The following is a 27,003-nucleotide window of genomic DNA, read 5'->3' on the forward strand; positions in this document are numbered from 1 at the left end:
TTGAAAGTCTGAAAAGCTAAAGTGCATCAAGCAGGCCAGAATCCTCCTCATTGTTCACAGCCAGTTTTGTGCATCTTCATCAGTCTGGTACTCTTCCACCTCAATCTTGAAAGTCTAAATCTGTGGACGTAATCTAGATCTGAAAAATATAGGAAGACAGGTCTGCATATAAAAATCCACAGGGGTTTTAAAGATTTTTTGACAATTATAGTGCATTGTCACTGCCATCACTAAAATAAATTTTATTTTAGTGCTTTATAGCAGGATGAAAAATAGTGATATATGTTAAATACAGCTCTACCTGATGCTGGAAGCAATTATATACAAACTGAACTTCAGAAGACAAGATAGTCTTCAAGACAGATGTATACATTCTGAAACAGCACTGTTTACAGTAGAAAAGGCCTGTGTTTAGATTGGCATTTCTTAGCTTACAGAAGGAAAGGTGAGAAGAAATAAGATGTGGAAAAAGAAGTCTGTGTGTTTATGTGTAGGTATAATAAATTCTGCTGGCCAGCAGGGTGTAAGCACTGTGTACAGCCCCCAGGGTCTGCCCGAAGCTTCTCCTAAAGTCTTGGGATCACCTTCTGAAACATAAAACACACACAGTATTATTAGGCCTTTACTGGTGCACTTTATTCTTTTCCCTTGTGTCTCAAGCCTTTCCAATTTTAGATTGTACTTGCCTCTGGATACCAACTCTGCTTGAGAAGCACTTTGCATATTATGGGTGTAAGTATAGTACGCGTAGCAAGCACTGAGGAAACTAAATAAGGCATCAGATGAGAGGAAAACCCCCGTTGAGTAGGCAGTGCTATAAAAAAACTCCTTCCTTCTCCCAGCCCACGCCTATGAGGATTACTTGCCTCTTCATTGCCTTCAGGAAGAAATTCTTCAGTGTGAGGATGGTGATGCACTGGCACAGGTTGCCCAGAGGAGCTGTGGATGCCCCATCCCTGGAAGTGTTCAAGGTCAGGTTGGATGGCACTTTGAACAACGTGGTCTAATGGAAGGTGTCCCTCTCTGTAGCAGGAGGCTGAAAATAGAGGGTCCTTAAGGTCCCTTCCAACCCAAACTATTCTACGATGTTGTGAAGCTGTGTTTTAACAACAGGAAGGCAGCACGCTGCCTCGCTCACCGTACAAACCCTCCATGAAGTCTATAAGGAAAACAGGAGTGGAAAGCTGGAGGAGGAAACCTCCTCATTGCCCCCAGACCAGCTTGAAAAGTGGGTGAGGAGAGCGCCGTGATGTCGCACTCCCGCCTCATCCCCACGGGGCATCGCACAGCTTCCCTGAGAGCCAAGCGTGTCCCGCGCCGGTGTTTCCCCACAGACTTTCCCCGTATCCACGTTTCTCACCACAACGCGTTTCTCCACGCCCTTTCCCCCGTCCGGCAGGCGGCAGGCCGCAGCCCGTCCCCATGGCGACCGCGGCTCCTCCCCCAGCGGGCGGGCCCAGCGCCGGCCCCGCCCGCTCTCCCGCCCCGGCCGCCGCTGCGCTCCGGGCCCGGCGCCCTTCTCCCTCCTCTTCCCCGTGCCCTGGCTCCGCTCTAGCCTGGAGCGGGCGCTGCAATGGCTCCGGCGCTGACCGGGAGGGTTACTGGGGCCCGCCGACCTCCACCCTGGAGTGTGCGAGGAGAACTACGCCGTCTCCTACTACATCGCCGAGTTCTGTGAGTGGCCGCTCCGGCCGCGGCTCCTGCCCCGGCCCCGGGTCCCACCGCCGCTTCCTTCTCCCTCTCCGCAGCCCTTCGCTCTCTCTCCCCGCGGCGAGGGAATCCCCCCTCCTCCCTGGCCACTTTCTTGCGGGGTGACGGTGCCGCTGCCCCTCAGCCAACCCTGGTGGGTGGAAATGGGTGTTTCCTACCGCCTTCCCCCGCAAATCCATGTCGTAAGGACGGGGTGGTGTAGCCCCTCTCTCCCCAGCGTGTTGTTTGAGCCCCCATCCCAAGCGTGTCCCTTCGGCCTGTGTCCATAGGGATGGCCGGCCTGGAGCGGGGGGGTGGCTGAGATGAGGTGGGTCCCGGGGTTATCACGGGAGCTGGGGTGGTTGTGTGGCACCACAGGCATGGGTGAAGAGAGGGGTATTCTCTGGAGTCGTGCTCGGGGTGCCGCGCCGTGAAGCCGCACGGGTCTGCTGCTCTGCTCCCCTTGAGGTGGGACCATCTGCCCAGCCTGGACAGCCAAACCAAGTGAAACTGCTCAGGGAGAGAAAAGGTATCTTCCTATGCAAGACACGTCTTTATCCAGCGAGAATACCTTCCCCCAAGTGGTCTTTAGTGCCTCGTGATGACCATCGTCAATCAGGTTGCTCTGCAGCAGGTGGTGGGAGTTAAGAGAGGCTGGAAGGATCGCTCTGTTGCCCTTGGTTGTCTTTTAGGATAGCTCAGAGCAGGCCATTGGTTTGACCTCGAAACTCCGTTGCTCAGAAACAGTCAGGATTTAGCATGTTTTAGGGAAAGAAAGAAGGGGCTTCAGCTACAGAGTCATCCATCAGGTGCTTGAGAAGGGAGTCTGTAGCAGGTGATAAAGGATCAAGCCCTATGTCACTGAGGTTTTGTTGAAAAACAAAGTATTTTTTGCATTCTGGGCAGCGACTTTAAAGGGTGTAGTAGCTATAATTATGTGCTGCTGCCTGGCAGACGCCCTGTACTACGAAAAACTTTCACACATATAAGGTAGGTGCCTGCCTTTGAAGTGTTAGGGCCCTGGGAAAATAGTGCTAAAGTGACCAGGCTCACCTACCCTGAAGTGCTTGAAGTGGGCAATGTGCGGAGGCTTTTCACATAGCTGGGATGCTTCAGCAGCAGTTTAGAAAAGCTTGGCATGCAGAAGGTGGAGGGTTCTGGGTGTCCATGCCAAGCTGTGACTCCCGGGTGCACACAGTGACCTGGGTGAGGATCCAAAGTGAGTAATTGAGAAAGAGGCTTCAGAGTGTAGGAATAGGAAGGAGAGCAGGACCTGAAAAGAACAACGGCACATAAGCAGCTTAGAAGCTCAGAGGAAAAAGGAAGTTGGTGTGTAGATTTATGGCTGAGAAGAGGCAGGCTGGCTGAAGAGGAAACAAAATTAAATACTCTTAAAAAAGGGACACACTTAGAAGTTTAAATAGAATGAGACTTTTCCAGAGTGTGTATTTTTGTGTTTTCATTGTTGTCAGCCATAATTTTGGGAGATAATTCGCATAGGGAAGAGGAAGCTCTGTTGCTTCACTACTGTAAAAATAAATTTGACTATCATGTAAATTTTTTAAATAATCCCTGCATTGTTGGCCTTGTTAACTGATACTTCCCATCTACTTTTAGATTATTCAGAAGGAAGATGAGGATGAGTGTAATGGGAGGCAGAAAGGCTTGAGTTCTGAAGAAAAAGGGAGTAATTATACAAAGTCTGGTTCCTCCTTATGGTTTCAGTGCTTGGGACCACGGTTTGTTGGTCGGTCAGTTGCACGGAAAAAACTGTATATAAGGGCTGTGCTGTAAGATGAAGCATTTAAAATGGTCTAAGTTTAAAATGCAAAACAGTCAGTAAGTCTGCTGTGGTTTAGGGTTAGCTTAACAGCAGCTAATTTCAGTCCAGATGCCAAGATGGATTAGATTTTCTTCAGCAGTAGTTCTGTAACACTGCTTTCAGGGTCTGAGGCAGTAAGTGTTGTGGGAATATTATTTGAAGTTTGGCCTTACAGAAGAGTGAAAAATCAGTTTGGTACCACTCAGGTAAAGCTGATTGTATGTAAAAATTTTTGCATTAAATGTTTGTTATTAGTAATTTATAAAAAACTTTGGAGGCCCAAAGATTGAAGAATACTGGCAAATCCAAACCAAATAGGTTTCAGGCTGAAGAGCCAAATAGAAAGCTTGTTGTGCAAATTACATTTTCTTGGCATTTAGCAATTTGGTTTTAATATGCTACTTTTAGTACAAAATTGCTACATTGTGTTCCAAAAGCCCACATGTAGTTCCTTGCCGTTCACTCCTTAAAAAACTAGTGTAAATTATGACAGCTTATCAGTTATATGTAGTGAGAGATGTGGAAGTGAGGCAAGGTGGTGGTGTAGCACTTCATACTTGCATTCTCTTGATGTATCCCAAATACAATGACCTGTATTCAAAAATTCTTTTTTTTTGTAATGAAAAATGCTTTTTCTTGCCTTTCTAAGTCTGCACCTAGCCAGTTTTTCTCCCCTGTGGAGGTGGATGACTAACTGCTCTACATCCTTCTGTAGAATATTAAACCAATTTAAATGGAAAACCAGTTGAAAAGAATTGTTTTGCGAGCTTAACTATGTTAAACCTTAAAATGAGTCTTATAGCCCTCACTGATCAAACCTATTGTATGGTATAGTAATTCCTTTTTCAGGGTTTCTCAGGAGTTCTGGATTGATACCTGTGTGCTGGAGAGCAAGTAGTAGACATGCTTTTTTTTTTTTCCTTCTGTAAAACTAAACCTTTCCAGATCCCAGTGCTTGAATGCTGAATTACTCAGACTTTTGTACACTTGATTAAGAAAAATAGTAAAGGATAAACCAACCATCCTCCCACACAAGCAAATAGAAAATGGTCAAATATAAGTTCTAGTTTTTAACACTTAGCACTCAAATGTTACAGTTTACTCCTTATTTTGGCAGGGTTGATGTTTCAGGCCAGTTTAGCCCACGTAGCATTGAGTTTTGGGGGTCTGTTTTGATGTGAATGTCTATGACGGGAGCTTTACCCTTCTTGCATTCAGTCATCCCTGTAAGAAGAGTTTCTCTTGTAGAATATGATGAGTGAATATATTAATCTTCACATATTCCCTTTCCTGAAAGTATGTACAGTAGTACCAATGTAAACAAATACTTTAAATTCAGAGGAGCCCTGTGTGGTACATGAGGGCTTACAATTCTCAGTCAGGAGAATCATGGGGGCGAATTTGTTGTCGTTATCAACAGAATGCTGTGTTCCAGTTTGGATCAAATTTGAGTCATGTTTCCAGTTATGTTGCTTTGAGCTATCATTGTCCACGAGTAATATGCATCATCTACAACATGACTGGTTTAGAGATAATATATCCTTATGCTGGCATTTACAGTAGCAAGCATCTAGAACATTGCTTCAGGCTTCTCAAGGAGTTGGTGAAATTGTTTCTTTCTTGGCTTCTGGTCTTGTCTCAGCATGTTCTGATATCTTCATAGAAGAAGATATTTTTTTATTGTTATTATTATAATTTCCAGAGTTAAATCCATTAGTTTTGGTTTTCATTAGAGATCTGGTAAGTGACTCCTTGTAACTGGGCTTTCCTTATGGGACTCTTATCTAGGAAAAAAAACCCACCCAAGTCATGAGAATCTGCCCATGTTTCTAGCTATTTTTATTCCTCTTCCTTAAAGCCGTCTGATTTTTGCTTCAGACAAGAGATTGAAAAAAGGTTAGTGTTACTTGTGTTGTTCAGTGTGAGATATCTCATTATCTCACATCTTGGATGACATAGAGTGCCATCCAAGCATTCTCTACATTATGAAGTGACACAAAAATACTGTTGTTTCTTTTTAGGCATTATTCGGAGAAGACAGCTGCCAAAGCTGCACAGATCTCTGTTTTCCATGGGGATAATTACTTTAGAACTTAAAAACTTGCAAAATTTACTTCACCTTAGAATAATGTCATTAATGTTGCATTTGTACTGCCACATATGGATTGTCACTTGTTCCTCTTGGGTGTCCTTTTGCATTTTGCCTTTTTTTGCCAGAGGCTTTTGAAAGCAGCTAGAGACTGTTGGGCTAGGTACTGTCTATGTGAGACTAAAAAAACTAAAATAAAGCCAACTGTCTGCCTTCAAGAATTCTGCCTGGTCTTTCAGTGATTAAGTGGCAGATGAAGGAAGCATCATCAAGTTTAATTTGGTGTGATCATCTCAACTGCCTGGCTGAGAGGGAATGATTTAAAGATGACATGACACAGATGAGTTCTAAAGAGTGGATTAGCCGAAGACAATGTCACAGGCCCGTAGACTTAATTTAAGACTGAAAGGGATTTGAGTGTGTAAATTTAATGACCTAATTGGAGGAAACCACATCACAAGTTTCCTCTGGAAATTTATCTGGCTTCTTGAGGGAGCTCCCTCAACTGAAGGGACACTGCAGGCAAAAAGGTAAAGGAGACATTAAACTAATTGATGGTGAGTGTAAGTCAAGTGGAGTGTGCAGAACAGTGCTCAGCTGTGCAGTGCATTTTAGGATGAATGCTTCTAGCTTGCTTTTTGTGCTGCAGACAAAAAGAAGTTGAAAGAGGGGTTTCTTTCTCCAAAGAATAGTATAGCAGAAGCAAAATCGTAAGCCAGATGGTCTCTGCTGTCATGTTTTTTTCTTTCTTTCTATTTGATTTTGAATCAGTGGCAAATACTGCTGCATTAATTTATTTCCTTTCCTAGGCTGTAAATGTACATTCTTGGCTTAAGCCTTAAGATAGTCTTGTCTCACTGTTTTGATGCATTTCCCCACCACTAATCATTTATATATTATTTTTAATTCTTCCTTGCTTTTTATCTTTCATCCATGATGCAACTCTACCTTTTATCTCATGACAGCTTAATTTTCAGTTTTTCCAGCCTTCATTGAAGGATGGGGCCGAAGGCTCTTGGGAAGTTGATTTCTCCAATCATCAGTTCTCATTTATCCATCATGTTGTGGATATGCTTAAAACTTGGCAGATGCTGTGCTAATGGAGCACGTGTGTGTTTATCTGCTAATATGTGTGTAGTTATTGACAATAAAATTCTTAAATATGGTTTAACAAAGCATTTGATTACTCTGTAATTAGTGCTTCATATTCAGTACTTGTGCAGCTGGCAGTTAGGCATCTGCCACTCCAAATGGTAACAGAGCGGTGACATTTGTACAATTTAATTTTTTTATGTGCAAACTGAGGCAGACAGGTTTATGAACTGCATGATAGGAATTTGCAGAATATAGTAGCTAGAAATAGGAAAATTAATGTAAAATAAATTATTTTAAAGGAACACTGCTGACTTTTAAGCTACTTTTAATGAGCTTTTAGTCACAGATTAAAAACTTTTGTCATAATTGAAAGACAAAAAGTCTTTAGTCTGGCGTTTGTTGTGTTGTGTATGTGAAACTGCTATTTATGTAATGCATTTTCTATATTTGCTGGTGCCTTTCACAGATAAGTGGGAAAGATTTTTTTTTTTAAAAAAAAAGAAGAATGATTTAATATGCACTGCAAAAATGTTCAGAGGAATTCTGGGAATTGTCTCCAGTCCCGACAGCCCAGCAGTGTATGGTTGTTTTATCTTGCAACACGTGTGAGTGCTCACACACTCGGCTGTTTCTCTGACTACCTCAAGAGGATCATGGAAAGGTTTGTGGCTCGTGAAAGGTTGAGAAAATACAAAGAGTTCTTTTAATTCAAAATACGTATCAAAAAATGACATTATAATACTAGAAGGAGGAGAACCCACTTGCAAGTCGTTATCAGGGCTAAGCTACCTACCTTAGACTGCCTTCTAGCTGGGGGGCTCTTTGCACCTGCCTCATTAATTACAGACATTCTTCCGTCCATTAGCAGAGAAACTGAGCTGCTGCATGAATTAAAGGTGCTTGGTTATTGTGTGGGGAAGTACTACAAAGAGCAAAAGAACGTGTCAGGAAGAGAGAAATTCTAGAGAAGGTTGCAATAAAAAAAACCCCAGAGCAACACTGCTTTAGTGTCAATCATTTACCATTAATTGATCTGAATATACCCATATAGGCAAGCTCAGCGTAGAGGCTCAGTGATTTTGCTGCATACTGTTTAGATTTAAGGTTTCGGGCACAGACCCTCCTTTGTACTTGAAAATGCAACTATAAAATATTCAGAGTTTTTGTGCTAGCTCAAAACAATGGAGTGTCTAACCATGTTACTTTTTTCTGTTTCGAAAAATTAATTTCCTTGAAGAAGTGTGCTGCATGTGCACTGTGATCAGTGACTGAAAAACTGGTATTTCTAAATAATCAGTGCAGTCAGCATCTGCAGGATCATTATCTCCTTTACAGTCAGGTCCATCATCTTCTGGCAGAGTACATACTTCAGTGTGTCTGGAGTTCGGGAGGCAGAAGTTGTTCTCTCTGTCAATCTCAGTGGAGAGATTGCATCCTTTGTGCCCCTTCCTCAGCCTTACAAGATTCCTCTTCAGTTCTTTGCCTTTCCACCAACTGGTGACTCAACCTGCCCTGCATATTGCAGAGCTTTCCTGAAGGAAATTCCAAACTTTATTTCAAAATTGAGATTAGTGTCCAGCAGAACGTCTGTTTCCCAGCTGTGTCCTGGGGCTTTTGTTTCTTTTATTTGGTTTTACATTATTCCTTGGTTCCTTTTGACATGTTTTTTGAATGCAGTGTCCTTGGAGTGACCCTGAAATGATACGTGCAGAGTGTGTGTCTCTTAAAAGATCTCTGGCTGGCTTTGTCAACAGCAAGGTATTTTCCCTTAGCCAAGTGCAGATAATGCTCAGATTCTCCTCTCTAACCAAAGGAACTGGAGAAGGGGACAAGAGTGTGGCCTGATTAAACTAGGCAAGGTTCAGGATGTTAGTTTGACACCTGACTTTTACATTTGAGAAGGCAAGATTTGGACTTCTTCAGGCAGAAAAGCAGACAAGCAGAATTAGGAAAAGACATTGTGTTAGGGATGAGCTGAACATCTGTAGGCTTTGTATGAATTTTATATGTATTCCAACTAGTAGGATTTCCAGGTATCAACTTAATGGTCATAAGACATGACCCTAGAAGCTCTTGATTTATACAGTGCTTTAATGAGCTCATTATTTATAGTAAGCTCAAAATGCTACTACTCTGTAAGCTGGATTTTTAGTAATTGCTAATTCCAGTTGAATAAGGATTTTAATTTGAACAAGAACCAGCGTCTGGGAAACAGATGCAATATTAGCTCAAATAAGTCCTTTAGAGCACTGAGCATTAAAATTAGTCTGGACACTTTCAATCTTGGGACAGAGTATTTCTGTGTTAACCTGATGAACAAATGACAGATCTCTTCATCTTCCCTGGTCAATACCATTTGTTTGTTCAGGCAAAGACCTGCTTCCTGACTGGAAAGCATGCTGTGATCCCTTCAAATGGGTATTTTAAGCTTCATTGAGGAAACTCAGGGATAATTGAAAAATTACTTGTATGTCTCTGAGAAAGAGGATCTGCAGATCTGGCTTGCTCTGAAATCAAATGGGTCATCTGCAACAAGAAGCTAAAATGACCAACAGAACTGATGAACTGATTTTGTTGTCACAGAGAGGAGTTTGTATTTCTTCTAGGTAAAGTGGGTGTATTTTTCTTCTACAAGTTTCTTCTTACCCATTCTTGCACAGCAAACCTTTTCACATTTGTGTGGTTCTCATTACAGATTTGATTGTTCTTGGAGGGAATTTGCAGTACTGCTCTCCTGTCAGAGACTTCCAAGTCTGGTGCTGGCCCCAGACTGCAGCAGCCAAGCTGCTCTGGGGGTTATTGCACGCTGCAGGGTGTGTTTCTACTGATATTCCTGCATTCCTTCCACAGGATACAGACTTCATTATTTTTTTTAGATTTTAAATCTTACAGACTTAAGAAAAAACCCACAAATATATAAACTCAGAGTTGCTCCAGCTAATATTTTGTTCATGAATGGAAACTGATGTCTTTGTCTTTCTTTTCTTTTTTTTCCAAGTCCTTTTCGTAGTTGTGAAAATTACCTGTATAAGCACAAAGAACAAACTGTACACAATGTGCTGACCAGTGTATGAGTAAACTGCCTGGAAAATCAGAGAAACAAAACTTTTTGCTTTATTTTTTTCAATTTAGTAGCAAAAACGTAGAAAAAAGTTTGGCAATGCACTCCTGTTCATACCAGTTTAATGCCATCTCCATAAGCTGCCGCTAGCAGCAGCAGTGTGGAAGTTCAGGGCTTTCTTTAGATGCAGCAGAGCAAAAACCAGAGGATCATTGCTGGTTTGTGCTGCTGGTGGGTGCAGTGTCTCTCTAAGAATCAGTTCAATTGAATTGTGTCGATGCCTTGGAAAGCAGCAGAGAAGTGCTCTGTAGCAGTGAAATCATACAGCAGATGTTGTTTTTGTTCACTTAAACAAACTGCTATGCCTTTGTGGTCTGTGATACCACAGTTGCTTTTCACTCGGAGTTTTGGTGGCTGTTAAATCTTTCAAGGCCCAAGTTTTATAATCCTGCAAGGCTCCTCTTAATATGTTCTCCTGAACAATGCCTAACATCAGTGCAGTGCTGAAATTCTTGAGTCTATCCCAGTTTAATTTTTCATGTCCTTTCTTCCCCTCTGTTCTGGGCTGCCGAGAAACATTGTAAAGCAATTTCCATTTCTTAAATGCACTTCCTTCCGAGCTCTTCCATGCTGATTTCCACTTGACTTCTGTATTATTTTTTTTTTTCTACACTTGTCTCAAGCATTTCCTCTGCCAGCGTTTAGGCCACCATTTGTGTTGGGAACATGGTTAATTTGTATATGGTTTTCAACTACTTTGTATCTTATTCAGTAAAACAGACTTCTGCTCGAATTACTGTCACGCACCTTATAAACTGTTATTGTAGGTACTATATTAATTTATATTTATAACAAAAAGATAGTCTTTAAAGCTTGAACCTTCAGTGTATTTCATATCTCTTCCTTTATTTGGCTAAGACTGTGAGATACTTAAGATACGGACTTTGATCTTACTGTCTTTGTGAGAAGAAGCGTCATTTTCCCTCCAGATAAATAGCTTTTGCCAAGGTTTGTGGATGATAGATGACTGCCAATTTTTTTCTTTCCATTTTTCAAGCAAGAACAAGAGGGTTATCTTGAAATGAGAATTGGACAGTGACTAAAGAATACAGTTGGAATTAGAAGTTGTACACTAGGAGTGACAACCTTTGGGTCTTGCATTATTGAATTAATTAGGTACTGTTGAAAGTTCTTGCTGGAGGTTGTTATATTAACTGGAAAAGGTTGTGAAGACTTTAGAGAAATGAAGTACCTATGTAAAAGAGATAAAGTTAGATATTTAGGAGTGAAGATGATGGCTCCAGGTCATTTCTGGGATCAGTTGCTTGTCATCACATGTTCCAGGTAGCCTTAGGATTATTCATGTAAAGCAGCCCTGAAAAAAAAAAAAAGAAAAGAAAAAAATATATGAGTTGCAGAAGGAATTTAGTTTGTATTAGTACTGCTAATAAGAGGGTGAATGTCACTAATCAGATTTGAGTGGTTGCTGTATGTCTGAATCAGGCTGTAGTTGCTGACCAGCTTCATTATCCTCATGTGTTCTCCTACATTTGTCACGTTGTATCTCACTGTTAATTTCCTGCTGTCCAAGTAGGGCAAAAGAATGGTGTGAGTCCTTAGTAGGAGAGGCTTTAATTGTTCTGGACACCCAGAGGAAATCTATATTGACAGTAAGAAAGGGAAGAAAGTGAGAGGATTTGGATTTTGAAGATAGGCTACTCAAGCTAAAGCTACAAATACCTGGACAGGAGCACTGGCACACATTATTCTCTGCTGTTCAGCATCCAGCGAGCATATTGGGCTCCTCTAAGGCTCAGCTCTCCTCTGTCACTGCTTAGTGCCTGGAAGAGTCCTGCCAGAGCCTCTGGGCTGATACCCACAGCTTCCGTGCCTCAAGCTGGTTTTTCCATTTGTAGTGAGGACTGATGGATGCTGGGTTGGATGTACTTGGTAGCTCAAAGCTATCAGCTGCTAAAAGCTGTGCTTTCTGCTCTGGACAGACCCTTAGACTTAGAGGAGTTGGTGCAGACACTGAACAGGAAGCCAGGATGCTGACACCAGCACAGAGAAGAATGGCTGGAAGGAGTTAAGAATGGTGAAAATTGAATGGATGATCAGTGTAACATCATATTGGTCACTGCTTAGTTTAAGCAGGGGCTGAACAGTAATCTTCTCCATGTCTGTTATTTCCTTCCAGTCTGACATCATCAACCTGCCTTAAAATAACATTTAAAATACGTTTTATTTTGTTTTCCAGTAAAGGATATAAAAGAAGCAAATCTGCCCTTCAGCAACAAGCTTATTGCATGTAATATTCTAACTTTACATCATCTCAGCCTAATCTCTTTAGACTTTGATTGCATTTTCCAGATGTAAGCACTTGCTTTTAGCAAGCTTTCTAGATTGGTATTTCAAATTATCTGCCTGTGTCAACTGTTTTTACTTTAAATTTGCTTTCAGAATCCTTCCAGGTGTACTTCAAAGTAATTGGTGTGCTTGCTATCATCTTAGATTCATGTTTATTAGGGAAATTATGATTTCTTTTCCATGTGGTTTCCCATACCCTAGGAAAGCAATATTAAAATATGACAGGATGGCATATCAGCTGGCTGTAATGCAAGTTTATTCCTTGTAGTCCGGTTAATTGTGAATTTCTTGGATTAGGAATAAAATGTCCTGTAAAGATGGTGTGTGCTATCATATTTGTCCAAGCTGCTTCCTGCAGTCTCAAAACAATGGGCATGAATAGATTCTAGCATCTTTATTATTACATTTTTAAATACTGTTATTTTTAATGTAATGGTACGTTCAAAATGCAAAAACCATTTATTAATGATCCACAGTGCCCTGCACTTGTGACTGGCATTGGTGTGATAAACAGTGTTACACCAAGCTAATAGGCTTCAAAGGAGAGACAGTACTTGTCTTTTAAATTTAGGTGTTGTAGCTATCTCTGTTCTGGCCTATCACCTCAGAATATTTTCATTGCAATTGCTTTCATAATTATCTGTTAAACTTCACAGCTGGTCCTCCACATTTTTAATCTGCCCTTTTAATGCTCCTCTGGGGAAGAGCAGTTCATGCTGATCTCAGACTTCACTCATGAAAGGTTTTGAGACAGATCCCTCTGAAAAAATCAGCAGTCACCCTTCCTCAAAAAAAAAAAAAAAAATCAGTACAAGTTCTGTGGCTTTACGCACTTCTTCATTTGTGATAGCCTTCAAGAATTCCAGAAGAAGGAGAAGTTCATTATGCTAAACATGAGAATTGGTAACAAAAACACTGTTTCTGGAAAGTACCCAGTTCTTACTGTGCCTGTAGTTTCTACTTTGAAGCTTTACTTATGAGAAGTGGTGTGTTGAACTCATTCATTTTTATTGTGGCACCTGAGGATGGTCATGTGGCTAGAGGAACACTTCGGTGTTTGAAAGTCCTGACTTCAGTTTTATGCAGATTTCTTTGTGACTCAGGCACCTTTATCCAGCCTGTCTTGCACGGATATTGAGACCGAAGACTGGGGTTGCTTAGACCCTGCAGTAAAGGAGACTAAATAGGTGACCAATGTGTTTTAGATTTGAGTGGAATGAGCAAAAATTTCTTTGGCCCAGCAATAAATGTTTTACCATCTAAATTTAAATTTGCACTATAAACACAAATGTTGTGTTTCTGGGATTGCAAGGGTGTCCTCAAGGGTATTGGTTTCTTATGAAGAAACAAGTGGAGCTTCAAAATGTGAATTTGTGTAGTATTAGCTTTCACTTATTTATTTTTAGTAGAATTTACATAAGAAGCAAGGTCAGTGTTAGTATAGTCTTCCGTTAGGTGGTAGTTTTCGAATGTCTTTACTATACAGTAGCAAAGCAGATTGCAGAGATGAGGGTAAGGAAAAGGATAGCTTAATTGTAACCTGGGGCAATTCAGAAGCAGTTTATAGTAAGGGCTTTTGTAGGGTGTGCATACCAAAGAGGGTGGTGCAAAAGAAAATACACCTACACTTCACAGGTTTGAACTGAGCTTACTTCTGTGTGTTTTGTTAGTCAGCAGTGTCAAGAGCTTTCTCTTCTAATACCTTTTGATTGTTTTGAAGAACACAAATGTAACATGAAGTAGTGTAATCAGACTAAAATCGTCTAAAAATATTAGCTGGACTAGTGTGATGAATGCCAAGGGAAAGAATTCTGTGGTTGGAATATGAAGTGTGTAAAACCATAAATCAGAACATATCACTTGATACAGCGTGTGAGACCCACTTATAAATGTGCACTGGAAATAAAAATCAAATTGTATTGTTAATAATTCTTTTTTTTTTCTGAAATTGCCTCGTTACCCCTCCCTAATGCAATATATCACTGAAATGGTTTACCTCTTCAGAAGGATATCAACTTACATATCCTGGAAATGGAGGCCCAGCAAGGGAGAAGCAGCCTAGAAGATCTAGAAGCACTGCCCCACATGCTGACTTTAAACACTTAAACCTCCCAGTTGGCCACCAGCTCTGCAGCAGCAATGTTGCTTCAGTTTTTTTGGCCTTGTCCCAGCACTCGGACTCACTGGAAGCAGCTCTGCTGCTGCTGGAGCTGAGACACGTGCAACTGGAACACAGTGTGCTCACACCAGTGGTATGCATCCCAGTTGGTGCTGGCCTTGGGAAGGAGCCTGTGTTCCCGCCTCGTTTGCCACCTTTCTTCACCCACAGTGGATTGTTTTCTTTGCATATCTTACAGTGTGTTGTCCATTCTGTTTGAAACTCTTCCAGGATTCATGGTTTCTTTTGGGAGATGTTGCTGCTGCCAATGTTTGATTTCTAGATGTCCTACTGAAACGTCCCTTTCCCTTGGTTCAGCCTGTTATTGCTCATCAGAATGCTCTTCTTTAGTAATGCAAATAATATTTCTTTTCTATCCTTCCCCCATGTAAATCCTTTGGATTCTACATTGCTTTCTTGTAGCTTCTGCCTGGCTGAGATTTAGGTAGCTGTTCTTACCCTTTTGAGATCTTTCTTTTCCTTGGTAGTACTCCTAGTTGTTGTATCCACTCCCTCCCTCTCATTTGTGCCTTACAGTTTTTCTCATAATAGTATGACAACTTCTGTACAGAACTATATTAATGCAGCATTCCTTTGTAATGTACTTCATTACATTTTTCTGTGCTGTTTTATCTGTCTTTTATGATTCCTATGATCTATGTGAACTTGCTCTATAGATTTCTGGTATTATTTTAAATACCTAGAAAGATCTAGTAGTCTCAGTAAAGATCTATTGATTTGAGTTGTTATTTATGTGTACTCATTTTTATAGTTCTTCAGGAGGCTTTCATACACAGTTTATACAGTTCAGTAGTTCCTTCAGTATTTGTTTCCTTCAGTATTTTTCCCATTTTGTTATTACAAGTGTGGTGGCCAATACAAGTTGCAGCTGAATTGCTGATGTTTTAACTTCAATTAACGTCCCAATAAACAAAATGAAGACTAGCTTAGTATTTGGAAAGGAGAATAATACAAGGTAAGAAATGGATCTTGTAGCTTAAAAACAAACACCCCACACTCCCATTTTTTAATTTTTCTTTTATAATTTATTTTTAAAGTCTGTGTTGATCCTGTGTTCCAGCCTGCAGTAACAGTGTGTTGTATTTCACTGAGTGACGGGAAGTTTATATTGATCCTTCATGCACATTAGCAAGTAGGGAGTCCAGTAATTACACATTGGCAAAATTCCTGTTGGGATGACTTGGTTTTCTCCCCTTGAGGTCCTTCTGAAATATCAAATGGAAACAGGAGCTTTCATTTCCTGACACTCCGAAGTGCAGTTATTGTAGACTTTGAGGTGGAAGATATTAAAACTGGCTGGTGGAAGTGAAAATCTAATTGCTGCTCTGCTCTTCTGGTGATAAGCCGTAAGCGAAAACAGCGCGAGATTGGAGTTAGTGGCCAAACCAGGTGCCTCTGTGTAGTTGATTCTTCTGAACAATCATGAAATGCTCTTATTTTCAAACATCAGTGATACAAACCTCTGTCTCTGGTTTGGTTATTATTGACTGATAATATGTAGCATGTGCTGTAGGGAAACTTGTTGGGTTTTATTCAAATTCATTCCCCTGTTGACACTTTGAATGCTGTGGTAGGTGAGCTATGAAATACTTGGATCTTAGCAAGAACTCCCGTATTAGATTTAAATGAGTTTCTTGTTCATATAAGGAATTACTCTAGATCCTCCTCAGTCTTTAAGCTGTTAGACTACCTACTCCTCCAGTTAATAACTAATTTCCAAATATCTTTTTTATCTTTCATTGTTTCACCTTATCTGTTGCTGCTAGGCCCCAGGACTCACCTTTCTTTCGCTTTCATGTTAATTCTCTTGGTGTGTTCATCTTTGGTCTCATATCCACAGAGATCCTTTCAAAAAAAGGAGAACTCTTTTTCTTTAAAAGAGAGCCTACCTAATGGTAGATGGCTATGCTCTCAAATGTGCCTGAATTGCATTCCTTTGCAATTTCTTTAAACTTAGTAAACTCTCTAATAATGAACTGTAGTTTGCACCAGAAGTGTGTGAGATGATTCCAGAAACAAAAACCATGAAATAGAATTCCTTACATCTGAAAGCAGCTAGAAAGATGAATCAAGTTCTACATGATGCCATCTGGCAGGCTTTGTTTTTTTTAATTATTTTTAATTTCTTCCTGCAGTGATGGAAAAAGAGAAAGCTACATGATCCAGGAATTGACTGTGAAGAGCACCATGATATCTAGACAATTAAATGGGTGTTTTCAGCCTCAAAACCTTGTTTGTTTGCTTGTGTTTTACTTAAAGGCCTACTTTGACTCTGTTACAACTTAGGAAAGTGGCCACTATTTTCCAAAAAAAATAACCTTTCTCCTGTTTCACAGTGGGATGCAAAAATCTTACTGTAATGAAAAATCTTACTGCTGAAAAATCTTACTGTGATGAATATTGTGTCCTGATATTAAATGAGCTCTTTATGTATAGTCAACTTTTTAAACTGCAAGTGTTTTCTTCTTTCCTCTCTGAGGGTAGCATCTATTTCTATTGGTTTTGAGTCTTGTAGAAACCATAAGAGAGTGAAAAGTCATTTGTTTGACGAAGAGAGCAAGAACATTTTAAAATTTGAGAAGATCCTTGTGGTTGATAGATCTTGCAGTCATTCTGTGTACAAACATAGGAGAAAGCACCTCTTAACACTGGGTAAATTACACTGATCACCTTGTCAAAAGTTGAACATGATAATTTTTGCTTCTTTTTTATGATAGCACTTTTCCTCCCTCACCAAAAACAGCATGTTTGTTCTAACTCCCAGTGTTTCCCTTATCTTTTTGCATCCTGTTCATTATCCCTTTATGACCATGTTCTTTTACAACTTACTTCCAACTTTGCTTTTTTTTCTCTTTTAACTCTGCATCCAAACTTATTATAGCAATTACTTTCTAGTGTGGAATTAACTACATATTTGGAAAAATGGAAATTTTATGAAAGGTACTTCAAGTTTGTGTCCTTCCCAACTGTGTGTACAATGTCTGTACAACAGTAAGCTGTATATTGTGCCTGCATTTGCCTGTAGAAACTATTTCTCCTTTTAAGTTATTTTTCTTTGTATTTGTGGTCAGTCTTTGTACAGATCTTTGTGTGTTAATGATAATACACATATATTTTAGGGCATGAAGGTGACTGTGAATATACATGCATTATAAAAAGACTTGTCAGGTTTCGCTGCTGGATTTGTAGAACGGGAAGCAGATGTGGTTTAACACTCATACTGTTCTTCCTACAGACAGAAGCTTGTTGAAGAGATGTTTTGCATAAATTTGATTTTGTTCCGCTACCTTATGGCATTCTCTCAATGAATAAAACATTACTTTGAAACAATGGTTTGCATTAAAACAGTCTTGAAAGACTTATATGAAAATTTGTGCAGTCAGTCACATTCTCATGATTAGACATTAATTTAGCCCTGTACCTAGTACCGTGTATGATCTTTGTGGATGTGGTCTGGTTTAGTACTCAGATACGCTACCTCATCATGTAACCTCATTGTGGAGCTTCCTGAGCTGCATCCTGACAGCAGGTTCATCGTGCTGCTCATTTCTGTTGGGAAGCAGTTGTAAATATTTCCTCTTTAATGGGAAGCTTTCCTCTTTATTCTAGCCTGCATTTATTTAGGGTTAGTTTATATTGATGCAGTCTTTGTCAGTATTATCCTTCAGCTCAAACAGCTCCCTTTTGTCTTTGGCATTGACCCATGATGTCTTTACAGAGCACAGTTTTATTCCATCCAGCCGTTGTTTTGTTCAGTGAGCTGAGCAATTTTTGTCCCTTCAGCCTTCTGAAATTGTAGGCTCCCATTCATCACTCCCATCTGAGTAGAGCTTCTCTGCACCTGATAAGCTTTCTCTTTTACCAGTAACTAGAGAACAGTGTATTCTACTGTTGACTTGCATGAAGACATAACTATTTTCCCTGACTCTATTGGAAATAAATTTAGGGTGCATACAGTGCATACAGTGATGGTTTATGGTCCATTACCATGCAGTTTAAATTCATTTTTCTGCATTTTTTTCTATTCTTCAAATAGATTAATTCTGCATATGGAATAAGGATTCGTATTCACACTGAAAGGTGTATTCTTGGCCGTCATATTTAATCCTGTTCTTGTAATTTCACTCTGTAAGTTCATTCATTTCTCCCTCAGATAATGTGGTTTGCCCTTCTGTTGACAGACATGTTGAAGACAAAATGTTGAGAAGCAGTCTTTGGATCAAATTAGAACAAACGAGATCACTCCCTGGACCAGTATTCAAGGAATCCAGTACTGAAATATAAGAATGCTGTACAGAGTTAAGCCCAGGTCCATCCATGTGCATTCATCAAATTTCTGATGTACTCTATTTCTTGTAGGCATAACCAATAATTTCTTCTTTAATTATTTTGCATATCTTCTGCCTCATATCTTAGTTGCAATTTCCCCAGTTTCTGGTTTTCCCATGGAGTTCTGCTGCACTATGTTTCCCCCATTTTAAAAAAAGGAAACGTAGTGAAAAAAGATCAGATTTTTTTTTTTTTTTGACAGTTTGAACTGTTTTACCCTTTTCAACTTCCATATCTATTTCCTTCAAAGCTTGTTTCACTTCCTTGTTTGTTAATTAACTTTAGAGTTATGTGTCTGCATTGTGTCACGTTTTTCTTCCTTCTTGGTATTCTTTGCTAATCTCTGTGCGTATCCCACTGCCATTTTTTGATGGAATTAGTAAATATCCCTTTTAATGAATTTATAAGCTATTCTCTGTGAGGATAATCCTGAAAAGACTAGCTAGACTTTTATGAAATATGCATTCCTGAGGACCCTGGGTTTGCAAGAGGCCTTGCAGTTTTCATTCTTGAAAAAAGTAATTTTGCTAGCAGCATGCCAGAGGGCTTTATTGTTCCCCTGACCCCATTTCCCCTTTTAAAAAAATGTACACAACTTTCAGTAAGTGTGTTTGCAGATAGGCTTGCCTAATCCATGCTGCAAATGTTCTGAGTAATATGGGCCAAAAAGTGCAGAGAAGGAGTGGCAGGAATGTACAGCTAGATTAGGTCTATGGTATTTCCTCTCTCAGCAAGATGGTCCCAGATTAAATGCTCGTAAATTTTCAATAATTTAATGTAATTATAGCTTTACAGGAAGTGTTGAAACCTTCCCTTCCCTTTCCTACAGAAGAATCTGTTTTCTGCATTCTTAAACCCATCTGAAGTTTGTTATCCTACTGCAACTCTCTTCTACAGTCATGTGCCTTCCCAATTGCGGATAAACATCATGGTATTTCTTTTGTTTGGCATTTTCATATTTGAATTTTTGCCAGGTTTTTGACAGTTTCATAACTAAGTGACCTTGAACAGTGATATTTATATAATGTCTACTGACTTCTCTTGAAAATGGGCATAATTGAGGACTGTTCTAGAAAGCAGAAGTTTTGCTATCCGGACTATGTAACCTTTATTCTACTTTTCAAGGCTCAATGACATGTTTGCATGATTTACAGGAAGACGTGGCAATGGTCAGTATGTCACAAAACAGCATTTTAGTGAATGTCTTGCAAACCTGGTCTCTGCTAAACGTGAATCACTACCCATTGCAACACTGTGGGTATGTGGTAAAAGGGTAATGATTCCACAAAGAATTTAAACATAAAAAAGGCCTTTTATATTGGTATAAACTTGTATATCCTTGCAGAAGGTTTTTTGATTTCAGCTGGGCTTCCTTTACATGGAGGAACTCACTACAGAGCTGACTAGAAGAGCGAGATCTCTGACACATCTGATTTGACTGTTATAACTTGGTGAAATTCATGGTTGGGCAGGATATGATGTTAAATCAATAAGGAAGTGATTTAAAGAAGTTCTGGTATAAATCAGATGCGATTTTTATCTGGTTGAGAAGACTGTCTCAGGGTGAGATTTGTATCTACTTTGTGAGAATATAGAAGAGTTACCTTGTTCCAGGTAACGAGGTACCCTTCTGCTCCATTTGTTCTGAAGTAACCTTTTTTCCATTTGCGTCTGAATTTTCTTGAAAACTGTGAAGTATGGATTTTTGTTTTTAGAGGTGCTGCAATACCTTAGGGTTATATGAACATAGCTTGGTAGGTTTTGCTTTTCTTTAGGATGCATCTTCGCAAGTAGGACTCCTGAAAAATAGCTGCTTGAATTAGGGGTGTGACTCAGACAGGACCTGCTCACTCTTGCTCTTTGTTCTACAATGTGAAATGCTTCTGGGATTTTCTGCTGAATAAAAAATACAGAAATAGGGGTTTTTCTGGTATCTTCATAGCCTCATAAATTGTATATTTCATTGGGATATTTGCAAATTAGATTTCAGTTTTATATATATTTAACTGATGGTATGTGAAAATGTGTCGTTTATCTTATATAAAGCCTTTTTTAACGGATTAGTTAATTTTCCCAAATCGTATGGCATTTAATTCCCATAACATAACCTCTATTCTCAAAATTATGATTTGTGGTTAAGCTAAAAAGCTGAATCTGCATCCCTTCTGTTGAGAGATGCACCATTTCCTTTTGTTTCATTTAAACTTTGCAGGATTTCATTGCACTTTTGCTTAGGTCAGCACAGTTTGGAAAAGAAAAACCAAATCCAAATCAGTATACAAGAGCTGGGCTATTGGCTTTTAGTGCTTTCTCTCGTGTCTGCAAGACGTGTAATTTCTTTGCATGGGGTAGAATGTAGGATGAGTCCTGGAAAGGTTTGGATTGGAAGGGACCTTCAAGACCATCTAGTTCTAAGCCCCTTGCCATGGACAGGGACCCCTTCCACTAGACCAGGGATGGAGAGCAGTGGTGTCCTGACAAGTAGCTTTCTGATGAAAACTGTTGGACCGGTCTCTAATGAGTGAATGTAATTTTGTTGGATTTAGTTAAAGCGCATAGTACCCAATTCTAAATCTCTCCTTTGTGTTTCTGTCCTCCAGGGAACACAGTGAGTAACCTGATTTTCATTCTACCTCCAATCTATGGTGCGATTCAGACCTATAAAGATGGCCTTGAAAAACGGTATTTAGCTGCCTATTTGTGTCTTACAGGTATGTGTAAAACTTAATTTGCTCTTTCATTATAAAGAGAGCTCAGATATGCAATGAAAACTATATCTAGATATTAATAAACCAAGTCGTTAAATCTGAGTACAGTGTGTGTGAAAAGTAGACCTCAGTTTGCTATACTTCTTAATGTTTGCAGAAAATTTGTATTTGTTGCAGGGACATGAAATTAGCATTCAACTAAATAACTCTGTCAGATTTTAAAGTGATCCTTTTCTGGCTTTGGGTCCTGCTCAGTGCATCTTAGTTTGCTCTGTACTTTTCTAATGATTTACAGAAGGTGTCTTGTGTGTTCTACTTATAAACTGTTTCACACTACATTAATGTTTTTGTGGCATTTGTATGGAAGAGTAATATAGGAAGTGGCCAAGATGTAGAGGGAACTGGAAAGGCATTCTTTCATGGCTTTGAATTTGTTTTCAGTTCCTCTTTGGCATATATCATGCAGCAGCCTAACTGCCATCATATCTGGGAAGTTTTGCAAGAATGGAAGAACAACATGAGGTTCATGTTTGTATCAACTCCAGGGAAGTCTGTCCATTCTAAAATAACAAAATTCAGAAAAGAACCAACTTCCTTTGAAATGTTAGTGTGACTAGAAGTCTTGTGTGACTAGAAGTCTTGCTCCTTATGAGAAAAGATGTTTGAAGATTGTTTAGATTTGGCAGTTGGGTGTCAAAACTAGATTTCATTGAATTTCTGTGTTTCATGGGATTTCTGTGTTTGCTATAGCTCTTATCTATGGAGATTTTTCCCAGTCTTTGGAGTGGTAAGGGATTGGTAAATGTTACTTTTAAGATTGGCATATTATGTATTTAGGCAGACATTGTTGAAAAACACATATCCATATGCTAAATATATCCTTGATGCCAGTTAAACTGTAACATATACAAGGTGCAACTTCACAAGTTTTCAGTTATATCAGCTTTGCTCATCTATGTGAAAGACAGGCAGCAGCAATGCACTGCTTTGCACGTTGTCTGAACACTTTCTAATTAGCCACTTGTAGGCTTTCTGTGGTTTCAAGTAATTATTAATTTTTGTCTCAGTATGAAACAGAGAGAATTCTTAAAGGTCAGGGTTTACTTTTAAAAAGGCGTGGTAGGAAATGGTGTGTAAATGTTTGCTGAAGTTGACTTTGGGTGTTCTTGAATCAAAGTGTCCTATACTGCCACTCTTTTTAAACTATGAAAAGAAACCCCTTAAATTAAAACTCAGTTTGAGACTGTTTTCACCATGATTTATGGCTACCTCTGTCAGTGACACATTATGATAGACAAAGCGTGCCACTATCTGACCAGAATGTCAGGCTGTCACACACAATGGGCATTTCTCATGTCCCATTTAATGTTTGAAATATTTTTTTTTTAAAAAAGTTATCTGTCTTTGATCACAGTAAATACCTTAGACTTCAGTTTTTCTTCTTTGTGGTGTTGCTGAAGGGGTGTTCAGCCTGCATTTAAACAGCAGTGCTGGAAGGCAGTCCTGAGTTCCATCCAGGCCCTGCTCATCTGTGACTGAGTTGGCTTTGATTCCTGTCTGAAGTGATAAATGCTTGCATGGCTTGAATTTTATCTCATATGTTGGAACCTAACATTAAAGGTTTCTTCCAAAAGCATTTCCCTTCTGCTTTGTGTCTGCTTCAGTATTCATAACCCTGTTTTACAGCAGCTGAAAGATGTAAAGGAATGTAGAAGACTTTATAGCTTCTCAGTGAAAAACAGGAACAGGATGATTTGGAATCAAAAACCTCTTAACATTTGCTCTACTACAGAATAAAAGCAGTGAATGAGAACATAAGAAGAATTTTAAATATGGTTGAAATGTGCCAGGAACATTGGCATTCTTTCTGTGCATGTGACTGAACAAGAAGCATATTGAAGTGGAGATAGAGTAAGTGTACAGAAAATTCTTTTTTAAGAAAGTACCAGACAGAATTCTTTCCATTGCATGAATTTTATCTAGTAATAGGTTTCACGCTATTTATTTAATTTGTAACAAACAAGTGTAGACTTCATCTGTGAAAAGATAGTGAGTGTAACACGAAGTTGTGATTTCTCTTGAGGCAGCATGCTTCATTAAAGACCACGTAGCAGAGCCTCTAACTGAGGGTTGTTTTGTCAAAGTAGAAATTAACAATTCTGCTGTGAAGATGGAGGTGGAAGGGAGGGCACTTTAGTTAGGTTTTAACAATTTTGAATAGTTACTGAGATTTTACAAGATACTAAAAGACAGCTGTCAAAGCCAATGTTAAAATTAAATCTGTTAGCATTTGAGAACATAAGAGGTGTTGTTTCTAGACATTATTTTGATCCAAGTCAGCTGTTTCTTTTGCATGCTTCCAGACATTTAACTGATTGTCAGTTCCTTTGTGTTCTACCATGCCATGTTCAGTGCTTGAGTTTTATACCCACAATTTCTTTGGTTGACAATTACTTCCTTTTTGAAGCAAATGCATTTTGAATTATGGAAGCACTGTTTGTTTCACATACATGCAAAGATCTTGGCAGGACAATAAGGGGTATTTCTAAATAATTGTTCAAATAAATTTCTTGCTCATACTGATGCCAAGAATGAGTTACACTTTTCAACAAGGCCTTTGAGATACAGCACGCTGTTCTCAGCCCTTTTTTCTGCTGCCTTTCAACATAAAGTGCATGTTCTCAATTAACTCAGTGGGAATTGGATATTATTTTTAAGCTGTAGAGAACCATTTAATCAATGTGTAAATTATGAAGAATAATCTTAAGCCATTATTTCAGTATGTTGCATCACCTGAAGTAGGTGGAACATCAGACTGTTAGTACCTCAAGGGATAAGCAGTTGGTTTTGAGTAGTTCCTTATGATGCTGGGGTATTGTATCAGGTTCTACCAGATGCCAGTTCCTCATGCATCCTGGGGAACTGTGATTCTGAAAGGGCTCATATTCCAGAAGGGTCTTGATTTTTAAAAAATTGTGTCTGTGTGTATATATATATATATACACACACACATATATAAAGTGTAACTTCTGAACCTAAGGAAATAAGAAAGCATTCAATGGAGTAATGTTTGGTAGATACTTCACTTGATATTTGGAAGGATTGTTCCGATTTGTATTTCTTTGGCCTGTTTAATAGGGCTGAGTCATTCAAGCAGTGCCAAAGTGGAGGGGAAAAAAAAGTACAAAATTTTTTCTAAATTAGGCATAGCCATAGGAACTCTTAAGCAACTTACTAAACTTAATTTCCAGTGAAACCATGTGTCAGTGAAAACAGTTCAGTCAAAGTTAATTCCCTTACTCTTACCTAACACCTGTAGAGGAGCTCCCAGGGCTGTGTCAATATTGGTAAATCAGCTGTGGTTGGGAACATTCCTGAGTGCTGAAGCCAAGCAGCATGGAACAGCTCATGTCTGTTCATCTTAGCCTCCAAAACAAGGTGACCGCATACAAATTCCCTGCTGAGCGCAGGCCCCAGGCTCTTCCGGCTGCTAGGCTGTGCCTGGAAGCTGCTTGGGGAAAGTGCTCATTGGAACAGGCCAGATTCATACCACAGACTGTTCCAACAACTCACTAGTGCAGACACTTGTATTGCAGTGTCTGGGAATAGTACCAGCCAAGCTGGAGTTTAACTGTAGAGCTGTAGCTCTGGTGTAACCAGGGTGTCTCCTGTCTCTTATGCTGTGAAGGGAAACCATTACAACACAAAATAAGCCATTAAAAATAGTTAATTTAATTCTACTTTTTCATCTTGTTTCTTTCTTTAACTTTTAATGATGCAATATGTTGTTGTTTAATTTAGTTCTATCACTGTAAAAAAAAAAAATGGAACTCAGCTCCAAATTTGAACACTTAAACATATGTGTCTAGCTGTGCAGAGGGTTCTGTCTGCCAGTGCCGTCAGTAAAGCCAGGAGAATCATTTGACTTTTTCTAAAATACCTGTTTGGCCAGCTGAATTACTCTTAATAATGACATTCTCTTAGTGGAAGCTTTGACGCCTATTTCATGTGTAGATACCTAAATAAAGGTGTTTGCATCTGGAGCATCCTTCCTTCAGGATATTTTCAAACAGTGCCTGTACAGTTACCATTTCTGCAAAATCCTAATAAACTGCTTTTTCTGTGAAGGATTTAGGCTCATAATGATACTTTTCATTGCTGATGGATAGTTACATCAAACTGAGTTATCACTGATTGTGATGCTTCTGATGCTTCCTAAACTATTGAAAAAAATCCCTCTAGGATTCACATCCTGAAGGTTTATAGAGTTCATCTATAGAGCTGGATCTTTTGTATAATATTAGAGTATTTCTAGCCATAGGTAGAAATGTCTCATTATTTCTAGCCATAGGTATTGCCCTTAAGTTTTTTGACAGTACATGTATGAAGTAAAGTTTGTAGATGTACTGGTTTTACATCATCTTAACACTACTGTTTTATCCACTGGCAGTAACCACACAGGGTGTTTGCTGCAGGACAGAAAAAGACCCTGTTGGTCTACGTGTAGCAGCAACCCTGACTTTGCAATTCTGGTCTTGTGAAGTGCCAGTCTGATCTCATAATATTGTGATTTAATGTGTGTTCCGTGCTTAGTACATAATTTATATATATCCCCTGTAACTTGGGAGGTTCATTGATGTAAAAATGTCAAATGACTTGTGGTATTTATGAAAAGTGAGTTACAGTAGTTAGAGAGGAAATGGTACTTACTGCTTCAGATGGTGTTAAAACTTCCCAGTCAATATGCAGCTTTTAGTGAGTTCATCTTCTTTGCAAAAGGAAACACCTAAAATATGAACTGTAACCCCTGCTTAGAAGATAAGGAGCAAATTTATTGTTCAGTGTGTCAGTGGCTGTACGGGAAAGTTGCTTCTCTTTAAAACTTGTGTCATTGCAGTGATCATGATCACTCTTATTTTGAAAAGTACAAAGCTGGCAGAATGTATCATTGCAGATGGTTTTTGTGAAGTAAATATTTTTTAGAAATGTCTGGAACCTGAACCATATGATCTGTCCTGTAAGCTTTTCTTCTTCCAGGTATCTATTTTAGATAGATAGATACTATAGATAAAACATTGTTCTGCAATGCATAGCAAAATTTCATAATCAGAGAAACTCCAATGTGATTATTACACAGAAGAAAAGAGGGGGTTTATTCATTTTAACCATAGAAATTAACTGTAGTCATAGGATTTTAATGACTTGAAACCCTAATATCTGCAGCATTCTTGATTTTTTTCAAAGCCTGGAGAGGAAAAACTAATCTAGAAATAATTGCTTCTCATCATATAGGAGGAAGGGAAGGAGTTCAGTTGCTGATTGTTGAGATTTATTAACCCAAATAACATTAACAAAGACAAACAAAGAAGAAAACCCCAAAACCATATTTTGTTAATTTAAAATCTGTTTAAATTTCTTATGCAATGATTTTGCCCATACTTGAAAATTATATTTGTTACAAATTTTAAGAGTTTGTATTCTGTGACAGCCAGGATAATGAATGACGCTGTTTTAATGATGATCTTAATGAGTTTTTTTTCTCCAGAATGAACAGTTGTTGTCATATATTCTGTATACATAGAAAAATGACTATGAGAATTTCCCATTAGAATCTCAATGAAGGCAAAAGCAGTTATTGCTTATTGTTTGGAAAGATTGATTTTT

At 39.1% G+C, this 27,003-nt stretch overlaps 1 protein-coding gene across 1 annotated transcript in view; it reads left to right on the forward strand.

Annotated features, from left to right (window-relative positions):
• Positions 1 to 1,595: 1,595 nt before the first annotated feature.
• ACER3 (alkaline ceramidase 3) overlaps positions 1,596 to 27,003 on the forward strand; it is a gene marked incomplete at its 5' end in the record, with an annotated part of 56,824 nt that continues 31,416 nt past the window's right edge. The window contains 2 exons of the mRNA XM_039561728.1: positions 1,596 to 1,674; positions 21,232 to 21,342. Of these exons, the coding sequence (XP_039417662.1) occupies positions 1,596 to 1,674; positions 21,232 to 21,342 (190 nt within the window). The remainder of the gene's footprint in view (positions 1,675 to 21,231; positions 21,343 to 27,003) is intronic.

The sequence above is a fragment of the Corvus cornix genome, chromosome 1 (assembly GCF_000738735.6).
Source record: "Corvus cornix cornix isolate S_Up_H32 chromosome 1, ASM73873v5, whole genome shotgun sequence".
Lineage (NCBI taxonomy): Eukaryota > Metazoa > Chordata > Aves > Passeriformes > Corvidae > Corvus > Corvus cornix.